General features: G+C 39.5%; 3 protein-coding genes across 3 annotated transcripts; 2 read left to right on the top strand and 1 right to left on the bottom strand.

Annotated features, from left to right (window-relative positions):
* Window positions 1-772: 772 nt before the first annotated feature.
* On the top strand, window positions 773-1,932 carry LOC134647491 (uncharacterized; the record flags this gene model as incomplete). Its single annotated transcript, XM_063501842.1, has 1 exon — window positions 773-1,932. A coding segment is annotated over one exon (1,134 nt), but the record flags the coding sequence as incomplete, so codon positions are not given.
* LOC134663059 (scm-like with four MBT domains protein 2) lies at window positions 1,928-14,045 on the bottom strand. Its single transcript, XM_063519359.1, has 8 exons — window positions 13,846-14,045; window positions 11,165-11,297; window positions 10,691-10,968; window positions 9,962-10,084; window positions 5,461-5,589; window positions 3,501-4,369; window positions 3,146-3,321; window positions 1,928-2,803 (listed from the first exon to the last, which is right to left on the bottom strand). Exons 1-8 carry the CDS (start codon window positions 13,918-13,920, stop codon window positions 1,980-1,982), a joined length of 2,607 nt encoding a protein of 868 aa, XP_063375429.1. The 5' UTR covers window positions 13,921-14,045; the 3' UTR covers window positions 1,928-1,979.
* Window positions 14,046-14,438: 393 nt separating this feature from the next.
* On the top strand, window positions 14,439-17,391 carry LOC134663042 (CSC1-like protein 2). The gene is made up of 2 exons (XM_063519335.1): window positions 14,439-17,113; window positions 17,146-17,391. Exon 1 carries the CDS (start codon window positions 14,647-14,649, stop codon window positions 16,882-16,884), a length of 2,238 nt encoding a protein of 745 aa, XP_063375405.1. The 5' UTR covers window positions 14,439-14,646; the 3' UTR covers window positions 16,885-17,113; window positions 17,146-17,391.
* Window positions 17,392-20,299: the final 2,908 nt, after the last annotated feature.

Raw genomic sequence — 20,299 nt, 5'->3', positions numbered from 1 at the left:
AAGACCTCCGTTTTGAAATTAGCTCACCTTTAGCGTCATTCCAGATAATCCAGATCTGTGCCTTACCTCTAGGCTATTGCCTTGTTTCTATCAACGTTTATTCTCTGGTTGGCGTCGGAATGGCCAATTTAAGTTTTAGAAACCAGCCAATCATGAAGGCAGGTTTATGACTTATTTATTTCGCGATTTTGGGGTTGGACGTTGGATGCGTTGAACCAAAAGGTGTTCAGTATTGGTTCAGTATGAATAATATCGTCACCGCTCGGTGTCGCTTTCCTCTACAAAGCGTGGAAACGCTGGTATCGGCTACGAGTATAGCGCTACGAAAACGTTGGCTTGGCAGTGAACGTGGGTCAGACATACAGGTAGAAATGCTAAGACCAAAAAGTTATGCAATAAAGAAAAAAAACTATTCTGACTTTTTGTCAGAAGTATTATTTTTAAATTTTTGAGAACATTTCAATGTTGATCGTAATAATATTTATGTTAATCTAAAGTTGCTCCTTTTAAAATTATTCAAAATTATAGCAAGTAGTTACTATTCAAATCTTATATTGTGAAGCCATATTTATTTCTATTGTTAATGTATCTGGTTCTATTTCTCCACGTAAATAGGCTCAATCCCTGACGCTGTAATGAGTAAGTATGTCTAGTCCATGCTTGTTCAATCCCTAAGTATCAGCCTATTACACACCTTTACATAATTTACATATCGTAAAATTCGTAAAGCAAAGCTTGGTCGTATCTTGTAACCAAAGTATTCAAATAATTGTTTATCTGCTATCTCATTTCAGGTTCCCGAGACTTGTTGAAGAAGAAACCCTACAAATACTCTCAAGCCAATAAATATGCTAAACAGGTAAAGTCGTGTAAACATTTCGGCAGTGAATCTAGTGAACCTACAGTTGCTAAAGTCATTCAGTATCCTTCTAAGCATGAGATAGCTACATCATCTTCGTACAGCGAGTCAGAGGAGTACTACAAGAGGTACGATTACGATGTTATGCCTGTTAAGGATACGCTAACTAGTGAAACATCAACGGACTCGAGGGCGGAAAGGATATCCCTCACCGAATCATATCTTAACAACATTGAACGAAACATCTCCGAGGAATTGCAAACTGACTCCTCCACGAACACGCTAGATTCGAGTATTAAATTCTTCAAAGTTACTGTCGAAGAGATCTTTAGCAAATTCTATGACAATATGCACGACTTCGAGCTGTACAAGAAGAAATTCCACGATATATTGAGCAAGGAACAAGGGGAATGTGTGCAGGAAATGGAGGATTTTATAAAAGATATAATTCGCCATATAATGTCATCTGAATCTTCTGATTTTAATGCAGAATTTCAGTGTAAAGATAAAGTATCTGAGAATTCTGACAGCATTTCAAAGCTAGAAGATATACAATCAGTAATGGAAGCGTTTAAAAACGAAAACTACAATTCAATGGAGTCAGCGAGTGACGAGAAAGGCAGTGAAAATAAACAAGAGTTGAAGTACAAAGTGAACGCCGCCGAAACACTGAACATCTATTTAATGTCCAAGAACCCATACCTCAAGATCAAGATGAACAATGACAATAGCCATTTGTCTGCAATTCAAATCATGGAGCGATGTAGCTCATATAACCAAGGCGTGAGTAAGCTCGTAGCTTCAGCGGATGATATAAAGATGCTATCTGCTAAAAAGATGGAGTTGGCCAGGTTGGAGACGCTTATTAAAGACGGCCCTGAGTTCGCGGATCGTGAGATACCCATCAAAATATCCTTTGCTAAAAAAAACATTCACTCCGACGACGAAAGCCATCGCGAATCGAGCAGGAGCGAGAAATCTTTCCTAGGATCTCTCTGCAGCTACTTGTGCAAGAAACTACGTAAAGCTACTAACTTGGGTTATTAATTTCATTAATAAAGCTCTTGCAACAATTCATTACTTTATTGAGGACTAGACATTGTAAATAATGTTAAGCTTATCACGATTCGCTAGTATCTTCGTAATTGTCTAAATAATACCACTTGATCTTGGTGATATGCTTACAGAGGAGCACGGCGAACTCCTTTTTCATATGTAACAGCTCCCTGATGGTGGCCAGGTCAAGCATAACGAAAGCCTCTCCGTCTATTTCTTCGTCTCTCATCTTGTCAGCTAAAACTTTGCAGTCGTCAGTACTGCTTAAGTAAGCGTATACGTCGTCGACGCTCCAGTCCAATGGGTTCGGCGACAACTTCAATTTCCCTTTAATCCAAGACGCCGCAGTATCTTTCTCGAACATCTTATTATCAGACGGTAAAGGATCATACGTAGTGAACTTGAGTTTCTTAAGCTCCGGTTCCTCCGAATCGGATACGTCCGATATGTTTTTGGCATCGCGGGAATTAGAGCTGGTGTCGTTGCTTTCGTTCTCCGAGTCGCTTTCTTGTTGCTTCTTATTCGCGCTGCTATTGTAGATCGTCTCTACGTCTTTTTTGTTCCAGTGAGATTCCTTCATCTGTTGAGCGAAGTTCGGGAGCTTCGCGCCTCTTGTTTTCATTTCCAGTTTGGGGTAATTGTTCTTGGGTTCTCGTTTTCTTCTCTGGGTGCGCTTGTAGTCGCTGTCGGGCGAGTTTGGTCTAGTTCCCGACTCGGAGGGCGGCGTGGAGCCCGCGCTGTGTTCGTCTTCGACCGATTCTCCGTCCTTATTGCTCTCGGTTTCTTGAGGTTGTTGCTCCTTCTCCTTCTTTTCAGGGGCAGGCTTTTTCTTCTTCTTCCTTCCGTTGAGGCTGCCCTTGGGTCTGCCCCGGCGCTCGGTAATGTTATCTATAAAAAAAGATTTTAAGTTGATTTAAGGTTCAGTTTAATTTGTCGACATGCGAAGTGCGGGAGAGCACCATAACTGCCCTCTACCATCATTAACCATTACAATAAAAATATGAGTTTCACTAGTCGTTATACCGCCTTGCAGCCTGCGAGGAATCACCGCATGCTGTATTTCAACCGTTTGAATATCCCCTCCTATCTTTGCCCACTCTCATTTCTTTAGTTTAGCTGGGGTTGGCTACCTCATCCCAAATATTTGCCATAAAATTAACATTAGGCGCTACGTCTGCCGCAAGGACAGGCTAAGTACTGGCAGTTCTGTATGATTAGTGAGATACATACGGAATGTGGACTTGTCGACTTGCTGGCAGTTCTGGGGGCACTGCTCGGGGTACTCCTCGGGCCCGAAGAGGCAGGGGCACGCCTGCATCTTGCCGCACACGTCGCGGCAGAAGGAGGGCACTTGCGCCGTTGTTGTCGCAATGGGCACGTATGCGTGGTATGTGCTTGACTTCAACCTGGAAACAAATTGTTTTCCTATGAATGTTACCCCATCATTATCAAGATAATCAAATTTTCATAGTTATTCGGGGCCAAAATGACGTTGCTCTTTGAACACAAGTACTAATTTATTACATTACAAGTATTACCACTTAAGGAGTTCATAACATTGTTCCCTATAAAATTTGATACTTACTTGGCTCTTAGCATCTCAAGCCTCATCCCATCTTCCGGCGGGCCCTCGGTCTCCCAATCTTTGAGCAGTTTAGCGGGCTTATACGATGCCGATATCATCTTATTCAGAACCTCTTTCAACACTAAAGACAAAGGCCCAGGCCCAACATGTTTTGGGAGCTGTGACAATTTGTTTCTACTTATTGTCGGACCGGCATAACATTTATAGTTGAAGAATATTCTCTCGCACCACTCATCTGTAGATTTCTTGTGATCCTCTTTAGGTTTAACTTCTTCAATCGCTTTAGGAGGCTCCTTTACAGCGTTTATATCAGGGATATGTAGCTCATAGTTGTTACTATCGCACCATCCTACGGGGAATAGCAAATCACTGTTCTGCGCGTACCAGAATTTCTCCTGTATAGGGATTAACTCTACGCACACCATATGTTCTATAATAGCGTCTATAGTAGCGACGTGGATTTCTTCATGATTTTGTGGATTTACGGCTTCTAATTTCATGTTTAGTTCCATTCCTTTTACAGGTGGCTTTGTGCCGAAGCAGTATTCGGGGGCGGGGACGGAAGATGTCATTGAGAGGTATTCATCCCAGTCAAAAGGTCCTTCTTTCCATACTTTAGGTGGTTTGAAAGTGAAATTGTTTTTCGTGGCCCAGCCTATAGGGTAGATGTATGGGTGCATGGAATCGCAGAGCCAGGCAGTTTTGGTGTCTTCATAGTCGTCTGCGTTGTCGTCAATGACGACAAGGAAGTGGAAGTTGTTGAAGACCTTGTGTACAGTGGCTGGACGAATAGTTTTCATGTCGTGAGGATCTAACGCTTCTATCTTCATGCCGCTTACGAAGTTGTGGGATTCCATGCTTGGGTTTGGCTGCGAAAATTGGTGAAGTATATTTAACATTTATTTTAAGCGAATTTAAACTCTATTTAGGCGTAATAAAGTTCAAATAATCCATAAATACGGCTTGAATCAAAAATAAATGATGGTTCAAATGAATGAATCGACCCAAACCTTAAGTATTTGAAAAACCAAGTTATCCAAAACTCAGGTACCTATTTGGAACATATTTCGTTTTTTTGGAAAAGTTTCCATTTTGTTACGCATTTCAATATTTATTTTTATTTTTTGTAAGTACCAAAGAGTGTATTTTGATCTGGGCAGCTATAATGCTTTGCTGGTCATACCTACTCGTTATATTCTATTGTAGTAGGAAAAAGTACCCTATTGTCAGCACCCCACCATAGCACCACCAGAGCCTTGTTTTATCCTCCCTGGGCCTGGTGACGTCATCAACTCTGACTCTGTGTAATATCATAGAGAAATATAATAAGACAAGAGTGCTCACTCCATACATCAGTTCAGACTATTAATTTCAGTGTCTACATCTAGCATCGAGTAGCGGAACTATCAGTACTGCTACATCTATTGTCAAGTAGCAGTACTGATAGTTCCGCTACTCGATGCTAAGTCTTTTTGGTACTAAAACTGATGTATGGAGTGAGCACTCTATGTATTTTTTAGGGTTCCGTACCCAAAGGGTAAAAACGGGACCCTATTACTAAGACTCCGCTGTCCGTCCGTCCGTCTGTCCGTCCGTCTGTCACCAGGCTGTATCTCACGAACCGTGATAGCTAGACAGTTGAAATTTTCACAGATGATGTATTTCTGTTGCCGCTATAACAACAAATACTAAAAACAGAATAAATTAAGATTTAAGTGGGTCTCCCATACAACAAACGTGATTTTTGACCGAAGTTAAGCAACGTCGGGCGGGGTCAGTACTTGGATGGGTGACCGTTTTTTTGCTTGTTTTGCTCTATTTTTTGTTGATGGTGCGGAACCCTCCGTGCGCGAGTCCGACTCGCACTTGGTCGGTTTTTTCTCTATGGTAATATATAGCTCCAAAAATAGTGACAATGACTGGTATTTATAAGTGAATGGGACAATGGAATCTAGCCTACCTGGAATAGATCAGGTGGCGTTGGTTCCTTGATGGACTCTTCGGCACTCTGCCTCAACTGCGTGCTCAGCTTGTTCTTGCAAGAGAACCTGTTTACCTTGCCTGGATACTTAAATTGCCATGGCGAGCCCTGAAAAAAAAAAAGGGAATTTCAGATGCAATGATTTCGTCACTAAAAGTGAGTGGCAAATGCCAAAAAAATATCAAGGCCGTTCTAAGGTCAAACTTTCTTGCAACCAACCTACAATGTATTATTTGGATTTCGGACCAGTCTATAATAAACACAATACCACAGACAACGCGTATATTAAGCTTTCGTTATTTTTCCTGTATACGCAGTTTCAGTTTCCCGTAAACCACATTGGTGTTAAAAAGCGTAAGTAGGTAGGTACTTCAGATTGGCTTAATAGTATTTTCGATATACTGAAAACGCTTGCTGACACTATCCTCCTAAGGCCTAACGTCCTACCTATAGTACCTATTCAGTTCGATGTAATTTAAACCACGTTCAATTGGAACAGAGTCGCTTTTGCTTTGTTTCGTAAAATCTTCAAACAACGCAAAATCAATTCTATTTCCTACAATTTAGGTTCAAATTTCAGTGGAAAATTTTGGATGTTTCGTTTGTATGGCTGGGCCTTAGTAGTTACCAACGAATGAGAATAATATGCGTTTATGGCTTCTTATGCCAGCTACACACGTAACTATAAATCGTAGGGATTAATCTGTGCAGTCCGATTTGCGCAGTTTTATCTACCGTGTGTATGACAAATCGTTGTCGATTATCGTAACGATTTGTCATACACACGGTTGACACGGTAGATATAATTAACTGCGCAAATCGGACTGCACAGATTAATCGCTACGATTTATAGTTAACGTGTGTAGCCGGGGTTATGCAGTAGGGGTGCGATCAAAAAATGGCGAATGCTCTCCTAGCACGCTCTTCGTAATTTTTTTTTTAAGGTCAAACTTTCTTGCAACCAACCTTCAATGTATTATTTGGATTTCGGACCAGTCTATAATAAACACAATACCACAGACAACGCGTATATGAAGCTTTCGTTATTTTTCCTGTATACGCAGTTTCAGTTTCCCGTAAACCACATTGGTGTTAAAAAGCGTAAGTAGGTAGGTACTTCAGATTGGCTTAATAGTATTTTCGATATACTGAAAACGCTTGCTGACACTATCCTCCTAAGGCCTAACGTCCTACCTATAGTACCTATTCAGTTCGATGTAATTTAAACCACGTTCAATTGGAACAGAGTCGCTTTTGCTTTGTTTCGTAAAATCTTCAAACAACGCAAAATCAATTCTATTTCCTACAATTTAGGTTCAAATTTCAGTGGAAAATTTTGGATGTTTCGTTTGTATGGCTGGGCCTTAGTAGTTACCAACGTATGAGAATAATATGCGTTTATGGCTTCTTATGCCAGCTACACACGTAACTATAAATCGTAGGGATTAATCTGTGCAGTCCGATTTGCGCAGTTTTATCTACCGTGTGTATGACAAATCGTTGTCGATTATCGTAACGATTTGTCATACACACGGTTGACACGGTAGATATAATTAACTGCGCAAATCGGACTGCACAGATTAATCGCTACGATTTATAGTTAACGTGTGTAGCCGGGGTTATGCAGTAGGGGTGCGATCAAAAAATGGCGAATGCTCTCCTAGCACGCTCTTCGTAATTTTTTTTTTAAGGTCAAACTTTCTTGCAACCAACCTACAATGTATTATTTGGATTTCGGACCAGTCTATAATAAACACAATACCACAGACAACGCGTATATGAAGCTTTCGTTATTTTTCCTGTATACGCAGTTTCAGTTTCCCGTAAACCACATTGGTGTTAAAAAGCGTAAGTAGGTAGGTACTTCAGATTGGCTTAATAGTATTTTCGATATACTGAAAACGCTTGCTGACACTATCCTCCTAAGGCCTAACGTCCTAGAGACAAACCAAAGAAAGTCTGCAGCGCTAGATTAAAAGTAGTTTTTAAAAATCAGTATGCGACAACACCACAGAAAATGGATTAAATAGTCTTGATACTTGTGAAATTTCTACCATATTTACCGTCTATGAAAAAATTAAGCTGTATGCACAGCTTAATTTTTATGGTAAAATAAATTTCATTCCAACAATAGATGTCACTATTAATATGTAGACATATAGAGACAAACCAAAGAAAGTCTGCAGCGCAATAATTTGACATCGAATTAAAAAACTACATATGGCAATGTTTTTTAAGCAGTCAGTAAACGTCATGCACTATGGTATCTGTTTGTCAAAATCGTTTAAATATTCATTGTGTTTTGTGATGAACGGAATAAACATGGTGAAACCTTACAAAACCGGCGTGCGGGAGTTACTTTTCCGCATGACGAATAATTTTACACTTGTAAATAGACAGCACGAGGCGATTCAAGCTGAAAAACGACAATGTTTACAAAATTTGGAGTTGATGACGGGTAAGTGGAATGAAACATCTTAATACTTCACCATATGTACCTACTTAGATAATATAATATTGGTTTAGACTAAGGTTTCACAGCAAATTGAACACACCTAATAGGTATAGTCATACTTATGAACTTCCTCTAACATTTCGAGAAACTCATTGGTACTAGCCGGGTTTTGAGCTCGAACCCACAACCTCCATGCTTATGCTCACGGCATGGGTACCTACTAGTTAAAGCTAAAATTAATTTTTAATATATGTTTATTGTTTTAATGGTTTATTTCGTTTTTCCGAAAACTTCAGTTCGCAAATTGCGGGCTATTTCTCTGTCAATCTAATTACGCCTTAATGGGAGTAAAAGAGAAAGATGCTCGCATATTGAGAACTTCGGTGTTCGCGGTAGGCCCTCTGTGCCTATTTACCGCCGTCGCGGATATTACAAAAGCTTATTAATTTTGATGAAGCCAAATGTCACATTCTCCCAATATTATTTATCAATATTAGTATATGTCTACATATTAATAGTGACATCGATTGTTGGAATGAAATTTATTTTACCATAAAAATTAAGCTGTGCATACAGCTTAATTTTTTCATAGACGGTAAATATGGTAGAAATTTCACAAGTATCAAGACTATTTAATCCATTTTCTGTGGTGTTGTCGCATACTGATTTTTAAAAACTACTTTTAATCTAGCGCTGCAGACTTTCTTTGGTTTGTCTCTACTAATATTGATAAATAATATTGGGAGAATGTGACATTTGGCTTCATCAAAATTAATAAGCTTTTGTAATATCCGCGACGGCGGTAAATAGGTACAGAGGGCCTACCGCAAACACCGAAGTTCTCAATATGCGAGCATCTTTCTCTTTTACTCCCATTAAGGCGTAATTAGATTGACAGAGAAATTGCCCGCAATTTGCGAACTAAAGTTTTCGGAAAAACGAAATAAACCATTAAAACAATAAACATATATTAAAAATTAATTTTAGCTTTAACTAGTAGGTACCCATGCCGTGAGCATAAGCATGGAGGTTGTGGGTTCGAGCTCAAAACCCGGCTAGTACCAATGAGTTTCTCGAAATGTTAGAGGAAGTTCATAAGTATGCCTATACCTATTAGGTGTGTTCAATTTGCTGTGAAACCTTAGTCTAAACCAATATTATATTATCTAAGTAGGTACATATGGTGAAGTATTAAGATGTTTCATTCCACTTACCCGTCATCAACTCCAAATTTTGTAAACATTGTCGTTTTTCAGCTTGAATCGCCTCGTGCTGACTTTTTACAAGTGTAAAATTATTCGTCATGCGGAAAAGTAACTCCCGCACGCCGGTTTTGTAAGGTTTCACCATGTTTATTCCGTTCATCACAAAACACAATGAATATTTAAACGATTTTCACAAACACATACCATAGTGCATGACGTTTACTGACTGCTTAAAAAACATTGCCATATGTAGTTTTTTAATTCGATGTCAAATTATTGCGCTGCAGACTTTCTTTGGTTTGTCTCTACCTATAGTACCTATTCAGTTCGATGTAATTTAAACCACGTTCAATTGGAACAGAGTCGCTTTTGCTTTGTTTCGTAAAATCTTCAAACAACGCAAAATCAATTCTATTTCCTACAATTTAGGTTCAAATTTCAGTGGAAAATTTTGGATGTTTCGTTTGTATGGCTGGGCCTTAGTAGTTACCAATGTATGAGAATAATATGCGTTTATGGCTTCTTATGCCAGCTACACACGTAACTATAAATCGTAGGGATTAATCTGTGCAGTCCGATTTGCGCAGTTTTATCTACCGTGTGTATGACAAATCGTTGTCGATTATCGTAACGATTTGTCATACACACGGTTGACACGGTAGATATAATTAACTGCGCAAATCGGACTGCACAGATTAATCGCTACGATAGTTAACGTGTGTAGCCGGGGTTATGCAGTAGGGGTGCGATCAAAAAATGGCGAATGCTCTCCTAGCACGCTCTTCGTAATTTTTTTTTTTGCATGATATTTCCCACCCACCTTGTTGGTGACGTAGCCGAAGGGGCTGAGCCGCGGGTTGGAACAGAAGATCCACACCGGCGCCAGGTCGTCGTCGGCGCCGTCGTAGCGGACTAGGAGCCGCCCACCTACATTCTCACTCACCTGTAACCATAAGGACAACTTTTAACCTTTTGGACGCCAATGACCGATATAGCCGCACCGTAGGTTCAACACCAAAGACCGATTAATCGGTCACAGACCACAGCGCAACATCGACCTACGTGCATATACATAAAGTTCAACTTCAGTTTTGACACTTCAATGATGTGGCGTCTGAGTTTTTGTGTTTGACAGGGCGTGGAAAAGGTTAACAACGTGGAAGGCAATCGAAAAGACAAATAAAAGATCGAAAGGCTTCGCTGACCTACAAATGTTTCCATTTTCGCCACGTCGAGCGCTGTCAACGTATTTAGCTACCTCAATCCCAGCATGCACTTCGTACATAACCAAAAAAACCATTACGTTGATTGCGTCAAGAATTAAAGGAATAAATGATTTAGAGCAAAATGTCAAAAGGGGTTTTTTAGGCTGCGTAGCTCCACTTCTTAAATCCATCCTTAGGTCCTAAGGACCTATCTTGCCAAAGCAAATCTTTGGGTTCTCGCCGAGCTAAAGCTACGACTACGTATATCAGGGGGTAATGAGACAATTTGCCAAGAGTCAACGGTTTTTGTCATAAAATATAAAAACAACTCTATGATCACTTACCGTACCGCTCCAGTATCTATACGGATCAATAATATTCTGGACCTCCACCTTCATTCCAGTCTTGATCCTATCAATAGCCGACAGTCCCTTGTTATTCAAAGCCTCTATGCACACAGATTGTCCGTCTAGAAGCGCGTTCTTCATGATATCAATGATTGTGTCTCCGTATTTTTCGTTGATTTCGTCCGGAGGCTCAATGAGCTCGTCATTATTCCCGCACCAGCCTAGAGGGTGGACTTTGGTCTTGGATATGTCGCACCAGAAGTCTGTGTCAGCACCTTTAAATAAAACAAAATACTGGAAGAGATGCCTTTGAGAGAAAATTGTCTTTGTAGTTACCTATTCTTTAAAGTTTTAAAGCCTTGTCTCCATATCGCGCGGCAAGCTATCGAACATTGGATATGAAGACGGGGCTTGGCTAAGCCACACCTTACACTGTGTGCCACTTGTTCGGTTGCATTTTTTTTCCCTTACCTATAAACTTGATTCTCAAAAGGTGTCCACACACCATAGTGATTTCGGCTATCCAGTAGATATCTGGGTTGTTCTTGTGGCACACTTCAAGTAGCATGCCCTGCTTGATGCCATTATACAGACTTGCTTCAACCTGGAAATATAAATATATAGAATTGCAGGTGTCCATAGGCTATGGTGTCTGCTTACCATCAGGCGGACCGTATGCTTGTTTGCCACTGGCGAGGTATAAAAAAAATGGTTCTGGCCAGCCAGCCAGACTTTAAATGTATTGAAAAATTAGCCTGTCTGTCCTTAAGTCCTTATTTTTGTAAATTGCAAATCACAATATTTATATTATTTATTTCATGGCTTTCCCCTCTCCCTCATTCTTTCTTTCTTAATGTTTAGTCCAGGTGCATCCTTTGCTATTCTCATATTAATAATTAGATGGAATAAATGAATAAACTAATCATTGCAGGCATCAATTTTATAAGACAAAATTGTATAAACCATACAATTTTGTCTTATGAAAGTCATGCCTGCAATGGTCAGATCTTGGAGGATACAACTAAACGGAGTAGCCATTAACGGGCTTTCCCCTCTGTCGAAAATAGGCGGCCAACGGTCATACACAATGTATGGACTGACGTTTATCTGACATGGCTATTTTTACGTTACGCATACATTTGACGTTCCCCTCCCCCGCAAAAATCGGCAGACTGTTTTGTACAGAAAATTACAGACATGGCGTCTCCGTTTGATTATATCCTCCAAGGGTCAGATTGGTCAGTTTATATATATTTTATGGCTTATGTTATATTTATTTATGTGGCTCCATACCTTTTCAATTTTATTATATATTTACATAATGATAACTAAATTGAATTAAATTAAAAATAAACCATTAATAATGCATTATGCCAAGAGTATTTTTAACCCCCAACTCAAAAAGAGGGGTGCTATCCGTGCTATATGTTTGATGCTAATGTCTTTCTGTCTGTGCTGTGGCATCGTAGGTCTCAAATGGATGGACCGATTTTGATGCGGTAGCGTAGGTTTTACATCCATTGTTATTATTTATTTTACAGTTTAGTCAACAGAAGTTGCTAAGACGGTGAGGTGTTCAAAATAAACTTAAATTTATTTAAAATTGTAAACAGATTAAAAGTGTGTACAAAAATATTTCTAAAATAAAAAAAGCGGCCAAGTGCGAGTCGGACTCGCCCATGAAGGGTTCCGTATTTAGGCGATTTATGGCGTATAAAAAAAAAACTTCTTACTAGATCTCGTTCAAACCAATTTTCGGTGGAAGTTTACATGGTAATGTACATCATATATTTTTTTTAGTTTTATCATTCTCTTATTTTAGAAGTTACAGGGGTGGACACACATTTTACCACTTTGGAAGTGTCTCTCGCGCAAACTATTCAGTTTAGAAAAAAATGATATTAGAAACCTCAATATCATTTTTGAAGACCTATCCATAGATACCCCACACGTATGGGTTTGATGAAAAAAAAATTTTTGAGTTTCAGTTCGAAGTATAGGGAACCCCAAAAAATTATTGTTTTTTTTTCTATTTTTGTATGAAAATCTTAATGCGGTTCACAGAATACATCTACTTACCAAGTTTCAACAGTATAGTTCTTATAGTTTCGGAGAAAAGTGGCTGTGACATACGGACGGACAGACAGACGGACAGACAGACAGACATGACGAATCTATAAGGGTTCCGTTTTTTGCCATTTGGCTACGGAACCCTAAAAAGATGAACAAAATATTATACTGATTTTATTTCATTATATGCTAATAGTTTAGGATTGATCATCAATTTGTCATCATCCGATTTATTAAGATAAAATCAATTTTAAATAATTCATCTGTTTGTAAAAATATAGGTACTTTTAAGCTAATTTGAATTGGTAAAATAGCTTGATAATTAATGCGATGAATTAAATTTGTTGATAAATTTAAATAGCAAAGAAATTTGTAAAATTGATAAGTATTTCCTTTTCCAGACTTAGTTAAATAATTCATCTGTTTGTAAAAATATAGGTACTTTTAAGCTAATTTGAATTGGTAAAATAGCTTGATAATTAATGCGATGAATTAAATTTGTTGATAAATTAAAATAGCAAAGAAATTTGTAAAATTGATAAGTATTTCCTTTTCCAGACTTAGTTAATATTTATTCAGGTACATACAGCTTGTTTTAGATGTAATAAAAATATACCTACCAAAAATAACAAGATTGTCTGACATGTATGAATAATATGTAACATATTGAATCAAATCATCAATCTCAATTTAAAATGAAAGTGAGTAAGTAATTGCATTTTTTCAAACAAAAAAATGTTCTAAAAATGTGCAACATAATTTTTACATTAGTCTACTATAATTCAGTTTACATCTTACGTATACAATTTACTAAGAAAGTTTAACCTTGCGATCAATGAGTAAATATAGAAACCACGAAGTACTTACTGTTTGTTACACCGTCTTGCCCTTATAAATAGTATTTATTAAGTTGTGTAATTCTTGATAATAATCCCATTAGGAATGTAATAATTGTAACAATAAGTTCATAGTTATATTACACATAAAATGTACGATATAATAGACGTAAAATTGAGTAACAAATGAGGAAACAAGATCAAACTAAAAATCGAATTAAACAGTAATATCGCAACTTTACTTACATGAGAAAACAATTCTTCTGGCACTGCAATACTTTTATTAGCTTCTAAATAATTATTCCAATCAAACTCCTCCATTATTAAGTATATTCAAACATAAATTTAGGTCAATGATTAATATTAATTGCACAAAATATAAAAAGTGCTGGAACGGCCGAACTTGTATGAAATTCATACATTTCATTATTCAATTCAATATATCTATCTCATCGTACACTATGGTTTGGTATCGTGGTATCTCTTTCATAGTATATTTTTCTGAAAAGCTTTTAATGTGTAATGGAATTGACGTAAACAGCCAACGACAAAGAAACGAAACGTTTCTTAATGATAAAATAATTCGTTTTTGGTAAAAATCATAATTTGTATGATTTAATCCACTATAAAACTTACACCAACTATTAAATTACTGTTATAATGTATTATTGATATTTTTGCATCGATTTCTTAATGACAGTCAATTAGTCTTCAAAACATTAATAACGAACGAAACGCATTTCATTCTATGGACATGAACGTCATTGCGCTGATTGGTCTCATTGGTCATTGGCTATGTTTTTTTTTGTATTGTGCTTTGTGCTCCGTGCGTGCGTCCGTGCTTACGGCTACGCGACATAAACGTCATACGCTTGTAATCTCATAACAATAAAACTGCAGTCACAGATGGTACTGCAGGCAATATTGTGAACTCGGAAGTGACTTGTTGGTGCAGTGATCATACAATTATAGTGCAAATCAGCTGGACGCTCATTATGTGAATACTTTCTCTTCTTGTTCTTGACCGATTGTGTTGCGAAATCCAAAATGAATTTCATAGGCATAGGCCCGACCAGGTACACTCTAGCAGTGAACGAAAATGGTACCGAAGACAACTGTATGCTGGTGAACCAGACGCACAATCCGTTCATAACGAACGCGTACAACGGAATCCCACAGACTCTGATATTGAACTTGATAGCATGGACTCTGTTGATAATGTTGTTCTCCGTGCTGCGGCGGACGGCGTGGAACTACGGGCGGATGGCGCTCGTACAGCGCTCGAAGAGTCGGTGGACGAACCTGTTCTACCGCGGCGGCGACGGCGACGCGCTGGTTGAGAGGCGGCATAGCGCCGACGAGTCGCTGAGCATCGACCAGGGCTTCTTTACGTGGCTGCCGGCCGTATTTCGCGTCACGCGCGAGCAGGTGCTCGCCAAGTGCGGCCCGGACGCGGTGCACTACCTCTCCTTCCAGCGCCACGCCATCACGCTCATGTTCATCATCACACTCATCGCCATTGGAATAATCCTGCCCATCAACTTCCAGGGCACCAACCTCAATGTCGACGTCAGTACCTTCAGTCGAACCACATTGTCCAATCTGAATGGTAAGTCGGCCTGGCTATGGATGCACACACTTATATCCATCCTATTTCTGCCCTTATCTATACTTATTATGAGGAGGTGTACTGGTCGCAAGCCTGCCCCCCCTAACATGACAGGAACGATAATGATCTCGAATATATCCAGAAGTGACAGAAATGAGTCAACCATCCGAACTTACTTTGCTCATAACTTCCCACATATTCAGATTGTTGATTTACGATTGGCTTACAATGTTAACCAGCTAAATGATGTACAAGAAGAGAGAGAAATGGTTACTGAGGCACTCATATACACGGACACCTATTTCAAAAAGACTGGAAAACGGATTACTGTGAAGCCTCAGTGGTGTGGGCCTGACATGGATGCCTTAGAGTATTATACCAACGAAGAAAAGAGGCTGAAAGATGAAGCCAAGAGATGCAGAGCTATGGTGCTGAATGATCCATTAGGAATCGCCTTTTTAACCTTACCTTCATACCAGTTAGCGGAACATGTTATCAATCATTTTAGCCTTCACCGAGGTTGGGTATTGTCTCATGCTACCAATCCCACTGACATCATATGGGAACACTTGAGTGTTCAACCTAGCATCTGGTATGTAAAAGCTTTTGTAGTCAATTTCTTCCTGTTCATTGTCCTATTTTTCTTAACCACACCGGCCATTATTGTGAATCTTTTCAATAATTTCAAGATTGAGTCTACAAGTAAAATTGGAGGCGTGATTTTTGAATTCCTCCCTACTCTGTTGCTCTGGACGATGGCGGCGGTCATGCCAGCTATTGTGTCGTTTTCCGATAGATTCCTGTCCCACTGGACAAAGTCCCAGCAAAACTATTCCATCATGACCAAAACAGTTACATTCCTGCTTCTGATGACTCTGATTCTGCCGTCCCTAGGGTTTGCTAGTGCAGAAGCACTAATGATGTGGACATTGGTGTACCACAAGAACGACACCATGCGCTGGGACTGCGTGTTCCTTCCTGACAAGGGCGCGTTTTTCGTCAACTACGTCATTACTTCGGGATTCATCGGTACCGCGCTTGAACTGATACGATTCCCTGAACTGTTCCTGTACGTCTGGTATCTGCTGCAGTCGAAATCGAAAGCTGAAAAGAGCTACGTAAAGAAAGCTATTCTGTACGAATTTCCGTTCGGCGTGCACTACGCTTGGAGTCTCGCGATCTTCTCCATAACGATGGTTTACAGTTTGGCGTGTCCTCTAATCGCGCCTTTCGGGCTGGTGTACTTCATGTTCAAGCATATTGGAGACAAGCATAACTTGTATTTCGCGTACGGGCCGAGCGATATGAGCGGGGTCGGCGGTGGGAGGATTCACTCGACGGCGGTGCGCCTGGTGCGGGTATCGGTGGTGTTGTTGTTGGTGAACATGGCGGCGTGGGCGGCGCTACGTACTGGGTTAACGGACGCGCGCACTATAATCCTAATCATGGCAGCTATAGTGGCGTTCGGGACGTTCTTGCTGCTGAGCCCGTTCCCGAGCTGTACGCCGCCCGCGCCGCTGCAGGAGGAGTCTAGCGTGCGCTTCCAGGAGTACGTGGCGCCCGTGCTCGCCAAGCCCGTGGACAACACGCCCGTGTCCACGCCCACCACCCCCGACTACGGGGCCTCCTCCCCCTCCACACATTCCGCGTACAGCCCCGGACCTATAAACATCTAAATACCTATAGAGTTGCGAATTTCTCATTTTGTTGGCTTTACCAATATAATTATTTCGTGATACAGCGTATCTGTCGATAAACCGAAAAATGATTGATAACACTCCGTTATCATTAATGGACGTGAATGTTTTAGTACCTTTATGTAAATATTGCAATATTTTTATATTAACTAGTACTAATATAGCTTAGGATTTGCGGGTGATTCATTAGTACATTTGGCTATGTTTAGTGACTATAAACTTTAAGTGATACGTGTAAAGCCGAATGGGCAGCTCGAGCAAGCTCGTCTACTGTGTTTTAGCTTTATTTTCTTTGTGATCACAATATTAATCTTAAATACGAAGCGTATTAATAGAGATTAGCTATATTTTGCTTTTGTAAATAATAATAGATGTTTTTCTTATACAATCTTATATTTATTGTCTTTTTAATTAATTTTTAAACATTTCTATCGCCTATTTATCTTGTTTCCATAAATGAAATGCAGTAAAATACTTCTTAAGAAAGACTTTTCTGATTCTTCTCTTAAATCTCTTCCAATAAAGTTGACCCGTGACATAAGCTGATGTACCTATATTACAATACAACCAGTAAGGCATATGCATGTTAATTAGTGACCAAGTGGCACCGACATACAAGTCATAGAATAATGTTCGCATACAATTGCATCAACAGTGAATACTGCCCGCATCCGAATCGTCTCATCTGCTCGGCTACACAGACAGAATAATAGCCATAACGCCCATAACGCCTTCTGGATGCTTAATATGTTTCTTTATCTTAGGAACCTTTAGTAAACATTCATACTTATCTGTGGTAAACATGCCATATAGGAAATAATTTCCACCGCGGCCTAGAATTCGATTGGATTCGTAGACTATTCGAAGTATTCGAGCGATACCGCATACCGCAATTAGGTTCGGCGTGGTCTAACCGATAAAACAAACATTGGAAATACTACCTATATATGTACGTGCGCCATCACATTAACATATGTAATTTTATTTATCGTGGTCAGTACCACGATAAATAAATTTACATTTTGAAAGTTGTATTAATCCCACGTTGATAATTTTGTATCAAATGTTTACATTAAATTTTGTTATCAAATACGTGTATTTTCCACCGATTTTCAAAATGGAGAAATGTATAGTAGGTATCTTCGCGGTAGCTCGATCATTACCAACTAACGGTTTTCTAAAATAAAATGGGCCCTATCAGATCAGATAGTATGTGTTTGTCGCCTACGACACCCTACGCCAATGGTTCCTAACCTTTTCAGTCCGGTTATAGTTTGTAGCTTTCTAGTAGACCCCGAAGGCTTATCCTATTGTCTATTGTTCAGTAAAACCGCACGTGCTACTTACCTGCAAAAAAGGGTCCTAATTATTCTATTTGGCACCTGAGCGCGGGCTAGTCCAACGCTCAAAAAACCAGTGTAGGTGCGCTCTCCGATAACGCGCCTTTGTTACGCATCTCGATGACACATTTTAGACTGGTTCTGTAGCGTTCGACTCGCCGGCACTCAGTAACCGAAGTACCGATTTTTTATGCAGGTGGTTGTGGCACGTGGCACGAGCGGTTTTTCTTAACAATAGACAATAGGATAAGCCTTCGGGGTCTACTAGAAAGCTACAAACTATACCCCTATGATTAACCAGGGAACCTGATTTTACCCCTCCCAATGGTAATAAAAAATAAAACCTGTACATTTGTTGTATTGTTATATTAGGTTAGGTTAGCTTATTACCCCCGTAAAATACCAGTTTTACCCCCACGGGGGTAATTACCCCCAGGTTAGGAACCACTGCGGCCTACGCAGTCATTATATTGTTAAGCTTGTCTGTTTTGAAGCAAGAAATAATGTTTATAGTACCTACTTATAGTTAGCTATCATAGTTCATAGTGCGTTTTGCTATGTTCTTGCTATATTGTAATTTGATCGCTTTGTGTGTTGTGCCTCATTATCTGCTTATGATGACACACGATGTCCAAGTTCCCTATACGTAGGTTTGTGTTTTAGTTCACTCTCATTTAAGCCATATGAATATTTCAGCTTGTACCGTTTCTTATAAGTTAACTAATTCTCTTTTTCATACAGAATAGTTCGTGATGAATGTCACACATATTTGTTTACAAAACATGACTAACATAACCTGCTTCTCCCGAAGGAATTAGCTCGGATGCACTACGCAGTGCGCACGGCACGTCTCGCATTTAGCATATTCAGTAGTTTATCGATCAAAACGTGTTCCTTTACCGAACGAGGATAGGTAAAGCGTGCGCCTCAGTCAAACTGGATCACCGTTCACGCAAAACTGTTAAGGTTCTCGAGGTCAGACTATACTGGTTAGTTAGAAGCGATTGGAATACAGAGTCCGGTTTCATAGCGGAAAACGGCTTGATGATGTCAACCGAAAATAATGCGAGAAACCTTAGAAGCAGACGGCTGATAGTGATACATAATTCTCACGTGAGCTCACTAATTGTTGTGGTGAGGAATTTATCGGACCATGGAAGTGTCGTGGTTTCATAGTCTAGGTCCGTAGTAACCGGGAATCCAGAGGATCTACCCCCAACATAGAAATATCGGTAACTGCCTCTATCGTTCTGCCATATGCGAGGGATATACGGGCAGATAGGTATATATTCGATGTTGTGGCCAAGCAAATAAAGCAAATGCAATACATGCATCACTAGATAATTATGTGCCTGGCCTACTTTTTCAAAGGTAGTTTTTTTTAATGGCATCAAAGGCTTGACTAGTGATGTCAATGAGTAATTGGGTATCCTTGAATTGAGTACCTATTCAGGTTAACTTATTTATTATATATCAGAAATAGATAATTGTTCTATTAAACCATAATCGATATAAGCACAGCCAGCGTTATTTTATACAAACAAACCTAAATAAGACCCTATTTTCTGGAAAAATAGAGTCGCGTAGAGACATTTTCTCGGTAGTCGAAAGGTAGACGGCTCAAGTCTTTCTTAAGTCAATAGAAAACAAATAAATAAAAATAGACTTAGCAATAGAGGTAGTCTAGAAATAGAGCCAGTCCGGAGTGAATAACTTTCAGGTCTATTCACAAAACAATTTGTCTCGGCCGGCTGTGTACTCGTCCTTAGTATAAGTTGGCCTCAAGATTTGTAACAATTAAGCGTAGCAAGAGGTCATACTTAAATTAGGTAGGTACAATATGTCTCCCATACAATCGCAAACAAACAACATGAAAGACTGAAAATTTTAGTGACATTTTCGGACAGTTCGTTAACCTTATTGCCAAGACATAAAAGATCCACATTATGTCAGGTACTACGATTAAAAGTACTGATAGGTAGTGCCATGAGAACAAATTTAGTGGGTTGGTGGGGAGGGTACCTACATTGCGGACTGTTGGTTACGTCCAATTC

The sequence above is a fragment of the Cydia amplana genome, chromosome 4 (assembly GCF_948474715.1).
Source record: "Cydia amplana chromosome 4, ilCydAmpl1.1, whole genome shotgun sequence".
In the NCBI taxonomy this organism is placed as follows: Eukaryota; Metazoa; Arthropoda; class Insecta; order Lepidoptera; family Tortricidae; genus Cydia; species Cydia amplana.
The sequence above is the reverse complement of the archived record's forward strand: the minus strand, read 5'-3'. Positions and strand labels throughout refer to the sequence as shown.

Excerpts from the sequence above, each read along its gene's own strand:
- LOC134663059 (XM_063519359.1), bottom strand. The coding sequence starts at position 13,920 with ATGGAGGAGTTTGATTGGAATAATTATTTAGAAGCTAATAAAAGTATT. Across the intron at positions 4,370-5,460 it reads CGCCACCTGATCTATTCCAG|CCAAACCCAAGCATGGAATC; the intron begins GTAGGCTAGATT and ends CAATTTTCGCAG. Across the intron at positions 2,804-3,145 it reads AGTCGACAAGTCCACATTCC|ATAACATTACCGAGCGCCGG; the intron begins GTATGTATCTCA and ends CTTTTTTTATAG.
- LOC134663042 (XM_063519335.1), top strand. The coding sequence starts at position 14,647 with ATGAATTTCATAGGCATAGGCCCGACCAGGTACACTCTAGCAGTGAAC.